Here is a 13,693-nt window from a genome sequence, read left to right as displayed (position 1 = left end):
TCACCTTCAGCCCGCAACTAAAACCTCTCCAACGCATCATCAAGGATCTACAACCTATCCTGAAGGATGACCCATCACGCTCTCAGATCTTGGGAGACAGGCCAGTCCTTGCTTACAAACAGCCCCGCAACCTGAAGCAAATACTCACCAGCAACCACACAACAGAACCACTAACCCAGGAACCTATCCTTGCAACAAAGCCTGTTGCCAACTGTGTCCACATATCTATTCAGGGGACACCATCAGAGGGCCTAATCACATCAGCCACATGATCAGAGGCTCGTTCACCTGCACATCTACCAATGTGATATATGCCATCATGTGCCAGCAATGCCCCTTTGCCTTCTATATTTGGTCAAACTGGACAGTCTCTACTTAAAAGAAAAATGGACACAAATCAGATGTCAAGAATTAGAACATTCATAAACCAGTCGGAGAACACTTCGATCTCTCTGGTCACTCGATTACAGACCTAAAAGTCTCAATATTACAACAAAAAGACTTCAGAAACAGACTCCAATGAGATGCTGCTGAATTGGAATTAATTTGCAAACTGGATACAATTACCTTAGGCTTGAATAGAGACTGGGAGTGGATGGGTCATTACACAAAGTAAAACTGTTTTCCCATCTTTATTTCCACCACTCCCCCTCCCCCACTGTTCCTCAGATGTTCTTGTCAGCTGCTGGAAATGGCCCATCTTGATTGTCACTACAAAAGGTTTTCTTCCCTCCCCTTTTCCCCCGCTCTCCTGCTGGTATTAGCTCATCTTAAGTGATCACTCTCCTTACAGTGTGTATGATAACACGCATTGTTTCCTGTTCTCTGTCTATATAAATCTCCCCACTGTATTTTCCACTGAATGCATCCGATGAGGTGAGCTGTAGCTCACAAAAGTTTATGCTCAAATAAATTTGTTAGTCTCTAAGGTGCCACAAGTACTCCTTTTATTTCCAGAGCTGCGGATCGTCAGGCCATCAGGGTTAACAGTTCTGTACTTCAGTTAGCACAAGCGGTTGAAGCCCTAATTTTTAAGGGTTCTTCAGAAGTAAAACATGAAAATAATTGTACGGTAATTAAAATGTGCCTCCCAAATGATGGACCCAAGGAATCCAAAAAAAGCCAAGGCGGGTGAGTTTGTACCTGAGTGACCATGATTGTGAATGGTTATGGACCAGTAACAGTGCCTTGCACAGCAGGCTGGGACATGGACATTGTATGCACAGTAGAATGCTAATTATATAGAGGGAAGGAGAGTTGTCTGGCTCATCTACGTAATAATACCTGGATATAGTAAATTGGTTTGCTTTTGAAAATGGTACATATTACACAGGTCAGTTTTCCCCCAGTCTGATTGGCACTTTAAGTGGACTGAGGGAATCTGGCAGTCCTACATGATTTCTGACTCACATGTCTGACTTAAGAGTTGAGGAAGGAATTGCTGAACTTTTACCTTATTCTTCAAAATGAAAAAAACTTGCAGCCGGTTTTATCTTGTATAGGAAAATGGCAACGCGCAGTTAGCAATTGCTTTTTAGCAGCTGCTTTTCCATGTTTTCCTTTTGTTCAGCCTGCATCTGTACATGGGATTCAGTGGGGAATTAACAAGAGAAGGTGGGAGGGGAAGCTATGTAGTTAGATGGAATCTACTAAATGATAAATTTATGAATAAAACATAATGTACAGTGTCAACGCTTTCCCTCGCTACCTAACTTAATTCACAAATTACAGGACAAGCCAGATGGCAGTTAAGGTCTGTCCTTGAAGCTACTTACAAATGCTGAGGTTGAAGTACTGAAGATGGCTAGGAAAGGGATGAAAAATTATGCAGCTGTCTAGATTTTATATTTTATTCTTCATCCCTGCCCTTTATAATTAAGGATCTTTATAACATGATGTTGGAAGTGATTTACAAGGCATACTGTTTTCCTCTTGTTACTATTTAATCGAATTGTAAATAGCTGGAACCTTTCTTTTTTCCTCCTTCTCTTACCTTGGGAGACTTCGGGGTATGTATTTATTGGCTACGCTGTGTTTGTGGGAAGGAGGTAGCTTGTTCCAGTATTGGCGTAAGGCACTGTATTTGGAATAGGAAGACTTGGGGTCTAAGTCCTGGTTCTGCCACTGACTCTGCATGACGCTGAGAAGGTCTTTTACCCTCCCTGGGCCCCAGGTTCCCCATCTATAAAGTGGGGTTAAAGCTGCTTCACCTTTGGAAACAGCTGAATGTGGAATGGCAACAATTTATTATGTGGATCTAATGCCCTCTGTAGCTTTAATGCCAGACAAATAATAGTAATTACTTCCCGGTAGTGACCAACTCAACAGAAGGGGTCATTGAAATTGCAGCTCCTTAAAGTGCTGGTTCTATTGAAGTGTTGGGGAAAACAGGTAAAAGAATCAGGGCAACATTTGCTTTGGCTGAGGATAGGCTGAGGGTTTCCATATTTAATGCAATCATTCTTTGGGGGAGTGGGGGGTTGCCTTATACTCTCCAAAGCAAGAAAGAGCATGGTATCATGTAAAGGCTGGGAGAGACCGAGATGGGTAAAGACCGCAGAAGCCACTCTGCTACTAACTTGAAAACCCAGCAGTGTAGTAATAGGAGCTGGAAACTGTCCACGTTTGAGAAAACACAGTGATGGATGAGGTGAGATTAAACATCTGTGTGACCTTAAAATAGTGTCCGTATGAAAACAGATTCTGGATGATACTGATTCTGTGACTTGGTTTGCAGCAAATAGTGGTATTAGCAAATGGTTACTTAGGGCTTTAATTTTTAAAATAGGAAAGGAATGAAGCATTTTTTAAAAAGATGTGTGTTTGGGGTGTGTAACTTAAGGGATGCCAAACCAATGAACTGAAATAAAAAAAAAAATCTGTGTATTGCGACTGCAATGTCACAAAAGCTCCAGTGTAATATAGTAACCCACAGTTGACAGCACATGTTGCGCTGCTATGTTCTGACAGTAGGTCTGGAAAAAAATCCTCAGGCATGTTTAAGCGGTGGGATAACAAATAGATGTTTCATATCCTAGAAAGCTGAGTGAGCCTCAGGAAATTCCGGCATTCTTGAATATATTTTATTTGTGGCCAGAGCAAAGTACTGGTTAAAAAATAAAACAACTGATCAAGGTTGCCTTGCTTCAGCTCAACCTCGCATACTGGGTGCACTTGTGTTCAATAGCCTATTGTTCCCCAGTGCATACAGCCCAATCAGCTGTTACTTTTCCTCTCACAGAAACAGTGCATGTATTTACAAGAAAAAGTCCTGACGCAGCATATTTTGCTAAACGGAAAGGTTACAATTAGTCTTGGTGTTTAGCAGGCGAGGTGCATGTGAGGCAGTTTGAGAAGCATTTGCTCAATTAACTTACCATTGGATTTTAAATGATTGTAGAATGACAGTGCAAGTCTCTTTAATAAGACTTATAAGACCTCTTGTTTTTTTAGTTTTTCTCTTTGATTTGGCACCCAGCTTCTTCAGAGAGAGCAATGTTATTTTTTGCAGTCAACTTCGAAAGTCAAGAGGGTGCCCATGCCACCCATCACATCCCCCATTGTAAACAGTCCTGGAATTTGAACGTGTTTGGATTTCAATCCTGTGTCCAGAACCAAACCATGAAAAGTTGAGCCTATCAAAAGGCCTGAGTCTGCAAAGCACTGAGTGTCCTCCATTCCCACTGAAGGCTTTGGGAGTTGAGGTCACTCAGCACAGAGCAGTACAGGGGGCTGAATTTTCTGCAAATGACCCATACACTGAAGTTCATGACTTTTCTTCCTCTGTAGTCTTCCTGCATCTTAGTTCTTTGTCCCTCATGCAGGTCCCAGTGCTGTGAAGTACTGAGGTCAATGCAAGTTCAGGGTGCTTGTGAACCAGTTAGAAAGCCTGGCAGAATCAGGCAGTCATTGAACTGAGCTTTGGTGTGTGCTTGGTTTTGGTTTTCCTACTTGCTATGGAAGTGATTTCCTGAGCAGTTAAAACAAGAACATTATTGGAGCAGAATTGTTGAGTTTGCCTTACAGCTACTTTCCTAAGCAATCATAAGGTATCAAGAGTGGGAAGAAATAACTAATGCAGGGAATGTAGCAACTGCATTACTGCTCTTAGCTATATCTTTGTCTTCCACTCCACCCCAATCCCAACCTTGCCTTGACACATCCTGAGTATTGCTTCCAATACCAGCGATTGCACTTGCATGTGCCACTGGAGTAGCTGACTTCCCCCCTCAAGATAACCTAATGCAGATAATCCAGCTCTAAACGTGCAAGTAGATATGAGGCAAGTGGTTGCTGAATCTGAGCTGTGCTCTTCGCTTCCATATCGGTTTAAGGGAAAACCCTGAATCCACTTTGATCTGTTCATCTGATGGATACAATATAAAATAAGCTTTTGTGGGAAATGACCATCATAGCCTCTCTGAGTGTGGGACAGTAATTCAGCTGAGTGTGTTTAATGGAGGAAACTAGCTATCATGTGGCTACATGAGCTAATCTTAGAGCAGAGGTGGGCAAACTATGGCCCGCAGGACCGTTCTGCCCAGCCCCTGAGCTCCTGGCCCGGGAGGCTCACCCCCGACCCCTCCCCTGCTGTTTCCCCTCCTCTGCAGCCTCAGCTCACTGCGCTGCTGGAGCAATGCTCGGGGCTGCAAGCTCCTGGGGCAGCACAGCTGCAGAGCCCAGCCTGACCCCACGCTTGGTGCTGCGCAATGCATGGCTGCTCTCCTGGTGCAGCCGTGCTGCCAGCCACCGGTGTTCCAGGCAGCATGGTAAGGAGGCAGGGAGTGGGGGAGGAGGGTTGGATAGAGGGCAGGGGTGGTCAGGGGCCGGGGGTGTGGATAGGGGTCAAGGCAATCGGGGCAGGGAACAGGGAGGTTGAATGGGAGCAGGGGTTCCAGGGGTGCTCAGGGAGAAGGGGTGGTTGGATGAGGCAGGAGTCCTGGGGGGCCCGTCAGGGGGCGAGAAGCAGAGGGAGGGGTTGGGTAGGGGGCAGGGGCCAGGCCATGCCTGGCTATTTGGGGAGGCACAGCTTCCCCTAACTGGCCCTCCTTACAATTTCTGAAACCAGATGTGGCCCTCAGGCCAAAAAGTTTGCCCGCCCTTGTCTTAGAGGGAAACAAGAAGGCTGCCCTGTGCATTGTTTTACACCTTTTGCTATACAGCAGGAGGCATATTTAAGAACATAATAACACAACAATTGCCATACTGGTTCAGACCAATGGTCCATCTAGCCTAGTATCTCGTCTTCTGACAGTGGCCAGTGTCAGATGCTTCAGAGGGAATGAACAGAACGGGGCAATTACCGAGGGATCCACCCCCTGCTGTCCAGTCCTAGCATCTGGTAGTTGAAGGCTTAGGGACGCCCAGATCATGGCATTGCATCTCTGACCATTTTGGCTAATAGCCATTGATGGACCTATCCTCCATGAACTTAACTAATTCTTTTTTGAGCCTAGTAATACTTTTGGTCTTCACAACATCCCCTGGCAACGAGTTCCACAGGTTGACTGTGTGTATGTAAAGAAGTGCTTCCTTATGTTTGTTTTAAACCTGGTGCCTGTTAAATTCTTTGGGTGACCCCTGGTTCCTGCGTTACCTGAAGGGATAAATAACACTCCCCTATTCACACTCTCCACACAATGATTTTATAGACCTCTATCTTATCCCCTTGGGTTGTCTCTTTTCTGAGCTGAACAGTTGCAGTCTTTCTAATCTCTCCTCATATGGAAGCTGTTCCATACTCCTAATAATTTTTGTTGCCGTTTTCTGTATTTTTTTCAGTTCTAACGTCTTTTTTGAGATGGGGCAACTAGAACTGCACGCAGTATTCAAGGTGTAGGCATACCATGGATTTATATAGTGGCATTATATTTTCTGTCCTATTATCTATCCCTTTCCTAAAGATTCCTCACATTGTTAGCTTTTTGACTGACTGTCCATCACAGTGAGTGGATGTTTGAGAACTATCCACGATGGCCAAGGTCTTTGAGTGGTAACAGCTAATTTAGACCTCACCGTTGTGTATGTGTAGTTGGGATTGTTTTCTAATGTGCATTGCTTTGGGTTTATCAATACCATTTTGTCTGCCATTTTGTTGCAGAGTGACCCAGTTTTGTGAGATCCCTTTGTAACTCTTCCTAGTCACTTATGGATTTAACTGTCTTGAGTAACTTTGTATCATCTGCCAACTTTGCCACTTTGGTGTTATACCACGCTTCTCAGATCCTTTATGAATATGTTGAACAGCAGTGGTATTGTACAGGTGTTTGGGGAAACCCTGCTATTTATCTCTCTCCACTGTGAAAACTTAACCTTTATTCCTACCCTTTTGTTTCTTATCTTTTAACCAGTTATTGATCCATGAGGGAACGATCCCTCTCATTCCAGGTCTGCCTACTTTCCTTTAGAACTTTTGGTGTGGGACCTTGTCAAAGGCTTTCTGAAAGTCTACGTACACTGTATCCACTAGATGACCTGTGTCCTCATGCTTGTGCTCCTTTCTGTCTTCCTCAAAAGGATTTCACCTTCAATTGTTAAAGGATGTCTGTCTCTCACTGCCTCTTTTACTCTGTCTAACCACTGTGGCATTTTTTGGGTCCTCTTAGTATTTTTTTTTATTTGGGGTAAGCATATCGTTTGAGCCTCTATTATAGTATTTTTAAAAAGATTCCATGCAGCTTGCAGGCATTTTCCTCGGGTGACTGACTGCTCCTTTTAGTTTCCATTTAACTAACTTCCTCATTTTTGTGCAGTTGCCTTTTTTTGAAGTTAAATGCAGCTGTGGTGGGCTGCTTGAGAATTATTCCCCCTCCAAAGATGTTAAATTTAATTCTATTACGGTTGCTATGACTGAGTAGTTCAGCTATGTTCACCTCTTAAACCTAATCCTGTGCACCACTTAAGACTGAATGAAGAACTGCCTCTCCCCTTGTGCATTCCAGAACTAGCTGCTCCAAGAAGCAGTCATTAATGATGTATTAAACTTTTTTCTCTGCATCCCATCCTAAGGTGACATGTACCCAGTCAGCAGTGAACTAGTTGAAATCCCCCATTATTAGGGCTCAGAGTCTGTCATGGAGGTCGCGGAAGTCACGGAGCCCTCTCCCCCCAGCAGGGGCCCCTTCCCAAGGTTTGGTCACTGGTATTTTTAGTAAAAAAAAATCATGGACAGGTCACGGACCGTGAATTTTTATTACCCGTGACCTGTCCATGACTTCTACTAAAAAGACCCATTTCTAAATCGTAGCCTTATCCATCATTATTGGGTCTTCTGTTTTTGTAGCTTCTTTAATCTCTCTGAGCATTTCAGTCAGAGTCTAGGACCTGTCAGGTGCTTGGTATTACATTCCCGCTGCTATACCCTTATTAATGCTTGGAATTTCTATCCATAGAGCTTCTGTGGTATTGTTTGATTCATTTAAGGTTTTTACTATATTTGACTTTGCTTTCTTTCATGTATAATGCCACTTCTCACCAGTGTGACCTGCTCTGTTATTTATACACAGGCACTTATCAGATTTGTCAATATTTGGCTGTCTGCCTTCTTGTGGTGTAATTGAATGGGACTCTTTCTTCCCTTTTCTTTCCTTTCTTCAGTTCCTACTTGTACTTTATCAACTTCTATCATCTCCTCTTTGCTAGAATATAGAGTATCCCCTTTAATAAATCCCTCCATAAAGGATGTGTCTGTCTGAACTGTGTGCTCGTCCGCACCTGTCGTCTTTCCCCAGCCCTTACATTCTAGCAGTCTTTCTACATTTTGGTTTTGGTGGAGCTTCCTCTCTAGACTCTTCCTTTCCCAAAAAGGTCGTCCAGTTCCTAAAAAACCTAAATTCCTCCTTCAAACACCATGTTTCATCCACGCATTGAGACCTTGCAGTTGTGCCTGTCTAATTGGCCCTGCTCGTGGGACTGGAAACGTTCCAGAGAAACATATTTTTCTTCCTCCACTACTACAAAATTTGAGGGGAAAATCGAGCCACTGTCAGTGCTCCCTTGAGTCTCTGGAGCAATGGTTCACTAGCAGACCTGTCAGGAGCTGGGCTACAGTCCAGAGGACCCCGGTACATAAATAATGGAGCAAACAGAATATGCCATTTTAACTTTTAACTGCTATTTTTGGAACCATAGGGTGAAAATCATAACCAATTCGCCAAATGTAAAAAACAAGATATTACAAAATAGGAAGAAAGAGGTATTTTCCTTTACAAGCATTTGGAGGGAGCATCTACAAGCAATAGATAAGTTAATTAACTAACTTCAAAATCTATTGGATAGGGCCCTCTAAAATTGGGGCATTGAAAAAGGGCAAGATTCTAGATTAGTGGTTCTCAAACTGTGGGTTGGGACCCCAAAATGGGTCGTGACCCTATTTTAATGGGGTTACCAGGGCTGGTGTTAAACTTGGTGGAGCCTGGGGCTGAAGCCAAAGTCTGAGCCCCACTGCCGAGGGCTGAAGCCAAATCCCAAGGGCCTCAGCCCTGGGCAGCGGAGCTCAGGCTTTGGCTTCAGTTCTGGGCGGCAGGCGTCAGGCTTTGGTCCCCCTTCCTGGGGACACGTAGTAATTTTTGTTGTCAAAAGGGGGGTCACAGTGCAATGAAGTTTGAGACACCCTGTTCTAGATTGTTCTCGGCACGGTTGTGCTCCTCCCCCGCACCCTGGTAATAGAACTCCTCTTATTAAAAAAAAAAACAAAAACCAAAAACAAACCCACAACTTTCTACTCCACTTTCTAATAGGGATGTGAGTGGTCATACTTCTGTAGTAGAAATTAACGACCCGTTGCATGCCACTGACTTGCTGCATGCATGATGCGTGTGCCATTTTTACTGGGGCACAGATCGGAATCTACTTCGCAGGTGCCTCTGTTACCTGTGTGTGTGCTAGCTACAATTTTTTTTTACCCTGTTAAAGCTTTAGAGCTTGAGGCAAAGTTCACTGAAATCAATGGGAGTCTTTCCTTAGTTACCACATAGCAACACCACCTGGCTGTATGTGACAATCAGTTTTACTTGAGGGGGGTGGGTGTGGAAGGAGGAGAAATTCGTTAATGGGGTTGGCTTTGCAGGATGTTCTGTGTCAGAATGGCAGACTTCCAAATGAGTACCAGGTTAAGTGGTGCGGAGACTGATTCATTACACCAAGGAAACACTGAATTACGGCACATTCCTTATGGAATGCTCTGTCTGCTCCTCAGTCTGTTGTATAGCTGGCTCACCTTCATTCCTGTATCAGTCTTACTGACAAAGCCATAGATGGAAAAGAGGTCTATTTGCATAGCACGTTAATAAGCTCATCACGCCTACAAAGCCTTGCAAATCCATTACTGCTTTTGTAAATGGGGAGAAAGTGGAATGGGGAAGAAATATAGTGTAGACTGAGTATCAACCATTAAATAATTGCTAGTAAATTTTGTGTTAAGTGTTTTGCTTTCTCCAACCCCTGTAAATCCTGAAATATTACTATCATGTGGAAATGAATGTGCAGCAGGGTATCACAAATTTGCAAGACATAACATGTAGGATGTGTTTTTGTTTTTCTTAACATTGCCTATGTAGGGTACTCCACAGTTGGCAACATGAATGGTTTCACTGGCCCTTTTCAAGAAGCCCATGGATCATGATTAGTGTGCACTTAAAAGAACACTGTGTGCCTGTCCATTGTAGTGTCCCCTGGCTTGGCTTCTATGGAGCCCTGATGGAAATGGAATCTAACCCTGACTAGAGAACAGATGGCAGTGGTACCTTTCCCAGAGTGTGAACCCCACCCTGTGTTTTGTAGCAGGCCACACTAGGAGAAGGAGGTGTAATTGACACTTCCCTCTGCCTGAAGGAATGAATGTGGCTCAGTGTTTTGACAGCAAATAAATGCACACGACTATAAGCTTTCATATTTGCATGTAATTTTTATTTTCCCTGACAGAGGGATTCAAGATGCATGAGTTCTCCAACCAGAAAAAAGTTAGTTGACCAGGTTTGCCCCCATGTAGCAGTTAGGGCAGCTGGGCGGGAGGGGGAGCTATGGGGAATCACACGCTTTAACTTCGCCTTGAACTGTATGTTCCGAACTGCCTTGGATGGTATACTGTCGGGAAAGCAAAGCTTCCAATTTAAACTCTCTTACAAAAGTCAACTCAAATTTGAGAGCCTTAAGTTATCACATAACTTGAAGAAAAAATTAACTAATATCCTGATTTTTTGGGGGAGGAGGGGAAACCAACAACCTGATAAAAAATCCCTTACCACTGCTCCCCCTTTCTCCCTCTCCCCCACCCCCCAAATAAAGGTGCATGATCACTTTGGTTGAGAGTTGTCACTGAACTCCATGGAACTGTTGCTTTTTCACACTGCCCTGCTGGTCTTTGTGGTGCATTGGCAGGGTAATTTGGTCAGAGCTGGATCCTGGTATATTTGTCAGTGACAAGAGGACAGACGTGCTCAAGGAGGCAAGCAAAGCTGGTTGCTCTAATGTTTAAGTTTATTAATGTCAGTATGTACTGCCATGAAAAATGGTCTTGTTAGTTTTTTTCAGTGTCTGTTAGGTTTTTCAAATGGATCATTCTAGGAATAAGTACTTTCCAACCACAACCGCAAATAAGACCATTATCCTAAAGCTTTGCATCCATGCAATCCACAGGCATAAACAAAGCTGTGCATGTAGAAGAAGACCTGAATGTTAAGTACTTCATTTGTTAAGGTACACTGCTGTTTAAATTCAGTCCTGGAACAACATGTTTTTTCCAACACTTAGGAAGAAGCAGCAGCAAATCACCAGTGATGATAGGCAGCTCTAATTAATGTTTGAGCGCCCAGAGATCCTCAGATGAAAGTACATATTTTATTATTTTTCTTGTGTTAATTGCTAGAGTTGGAAGCTAAATATTCTCCTAGTAACTCAGTAACCGCCAATTCTGATATATATATATATATATTTTTTTTAAAGCAGGGGACTCTGACATCTCTGCTTCACGCTGATTCACTGTGTGAATGTGGGCTACTCATTAACCATTCTGTGTGTCCTTTTCTCCATCAGGAAAAGGAGATTAACAACCCATCTCCAAAGGCTTCAGGGGCTGATTTCACATTTGTAAAATGCCTTGAAAATCTTAGATGAAATATGCCATATAAATGCAAATGGGTATTGCTGCTAATAATTCTGCTTCATAAACAGCATTAAAATACACTTGTACCTGAAAATGCTTATGGATGGCACACATGTACACACACATCACTCTGAGAGATCCTTTTTTAGAAGAAAAAGTGTTACTTTTGGAGGCTTTGTCCAAGTGGAAATGCTGTCTGGCTTCTCCAAACAAGGATGTTACCAGTTTGGTGGTGCTGTGTTAATAATGGAGGTTGCACATTAACTGCACTTAACTGAATAACCCCAAATTGGTGTCTTTTGGGAATACCCAAAACGCACACAGCTTCTTTGGTTTTCCTCAGGAATAGTCCGGGAAGGAGTTTGATCAAGAGACTTTGTGGAGTGATTTTTGAGGTACAGGGGAAGGGGAGAGACTGCAGTTTTGCAGTCCTTATCCAGGTTGAGTTTCAGGACATTTTTGGGAAGTGACCATTTCTTAATGCCAGATATGCCCTTGACACTTAAGAGTGATGACATTTCCAGCAGTAGAGCTTTGCTCGTAAGTGTACAACAGTGGGTTCCTGGTTGCCTTACTCACACACTGTGGCCGTAGTCACCTAAAGGTAATTGTAACCATTTTCTAACTGTGGATACAGTTAATTAGGTGCTTTTGGTGATCTCTTGGTGGGGAGGGAGAGCTATTTTAACCATAGTTTATTAGGTAACTTCTATTATTTTGATTTTCCTTTGTTGGGCTTCTGTTTAACACTTGGTATTTCATTTTGTTCTCTCCTTGCTCAGAGATTCGCACGCAACTCATTGAGCAGCTGAAATGCCTCGACCAACAGTGCGAGCTTCGGGTCCAGCTACTTCAGGACTTGCAGGATTTCTTTCGCAAGAAGGCAGAGATCGAGATGGATTATTCAAGGAACTTGGAGAAGTTGGCTGAGAGATTCCTGGCTAAAACAAGGAGCACTAAAGACCAGCAATTCAAGTACAGTTTTGCAAAGTTGCTTCTGGAGGCTGGGCATGGGTGTGGGGGTGGGAGGAGAGAGCGGACATATAGCATGTTGGGGGTGGGAGGGGAGGGAATGGGGCACCATGTCTCTTTGTTAGGAACTTAAAAGGAAAATACTTTTTCTCCCAAGTGACCCAGGTGTGTGTTTGAAAAAAGTAGTTTCCCTTTTATGTGGTGTTAGCTGGATTAGCACAACTGTTGCTGGTGGAGTGTAACTCCGAGGGGGAATGGAATGGCGTATTGTGGTAAACAGAGAATAACTTAACGAGGGAGCTGACACATGTGTAAAGTGGAGGGCAGAATCTGAGCTCTTCTCTAGATGTGTTTGGCTTTTATCTTGGCTATTAAGGGAATACTTTTTTCTAATATTATGGATTTATTGTTTGCTATATATCTCTTTTTAGTTAAAAATCCATTAAGTAAAACTCCTCAGTTCTGGGGAGTGGGGGGGGGGGAGGGTTAGTATACTCCTAAGAAAACCCTTACTTCTGTAATGCCATCATTTTTTATCCTGGCCTCAGGAAGAAAGTAGCATAAATGATGGTGAGGTGGAGTTCATGGTACATTTAGATGGAGGGAGGAGATCCAAATTTTTGTGTATGGTACCTAGATACTAAGGTGATGGCAAGTTAAAAAATCGTTCAGCTAAAAGATCTGTCAGATAAAAGTATGATTCTCCAATGGATCTTTCATATGATTCAGGTCAGTCTGTAAAAGACTTTTGGCTTCATTGATTCTACCATGATGATGACACCATGAAGTGGGAGGAAACCAGAGAAGATTATTCATTTATATATATTCATTGGGTGTGTAGGGTGTTACATGATGGAAGAAGTGCCCCAAACAAGTGAGTCCTTACCTGGAGAGTTGGTAGTTGGAGACAACGTGTAAAACAGGACAATCCAACACAGTTCTGACCAGATGATTTTAGGTGCTTCTCTAATGCAGCTTCTGTTTTTAGATCAGGGTTTGTACTATTCCCACTTAATTAAAACATCACGTTCTGGTGCCCTGAATGTTTTGTTGGCTGCTACCTCTTCTCCCTCTCTCTCTCCCCCCCCCCCCCCCCCCCCCGTGTTGTGATGAGTTTGATGCTTGAGTGGGATTACCCAGCATGTGCTGAACTTCGTTTGATGTGACAAACCACTGATATTTTCCTTTCTGCCCTCGGACAAGAGTGTCTGTTCATCTTATTAACTATTATTTAGGCTAGAGTGTGTATATATATATATGCAGTGCTGGAATGCTGGTGGGAGTGTGCACACAAGCTAATACAATGCAGAGCAGCTTCAAATTTGGAGACCATCTTGTGGGCAGATCATCAGAACAAGGGAGTCCCTTATCCTGGCTTTCTTGCATGGTGCTGCTGCAGCTGATATCCCAACATGCACAAAGCTTGTCATGTTTTGTTGTCAAGACAGCAGCTGTGGTGGCAACTACAGGCAGAAGGAGCCTTGGGATATGAATCACTTCAGTTTTGGACAGATGAGGTTTTTTTTTGTTTTTTTTGTTTTTTTGTTTTTTGCTGAAGGGATCCATCTGGACCTGCTTCCCCCCCCCCCCCCAAATAGAGTTCGTTTAAATTCTAGCCAA

General features: G+C 43.3%; 1 protein-coding gene across 8 annotated transcripts in view; it reads left to right on the top strand.

Annotated features, from left to right (window-relative positions):
* Nucleotides 1–13,693, top strand: part of SRGAP2 (SLIT-ROBO Rho GTPase activating protein 2) — a 210,502-nt gene that overhangs the window by 77,801 nt on the left and 119,008 nt on the right. For 6 of the 8 annotated variants that reach the window (XM_073319746.2, XM_073319744.2, XM_073319742.2 and 3 more), the window contains one exon: nt 11,884–12,076. In XM_073319746.2, coding sequence (XP_073175847.1) covers nt 11,884–12,076 — 193 coding nt within the window. Of the gene's footprint in view, nt 1–11,883; nt 12,077–12,802; nt 12,948–13,693 lie in introns of those variants that run through there. The other 2 variants (XM_073319748.2, XM_073319747.2) reach the window with 1 other exon arrangement.

Source organism: Lepidochelys kempii, chromosome 21, assembly GCF_965140285.1.
Source record: "Lepidochelys kempii isolate rLepKem1 chromosome 21, rLepKem1.hap1, whole genome shotgun sequence".
NCBI classification, from domain to species: domain Eukaryota; kingdom Metazoa; phylum Chordata; order Testudines; family Cheloniidae; genus Lepidochelys; species Lepidochelys kempii.
This window is presented reverse-complemented; position numbering and strand designations above follow the sequence as displayed.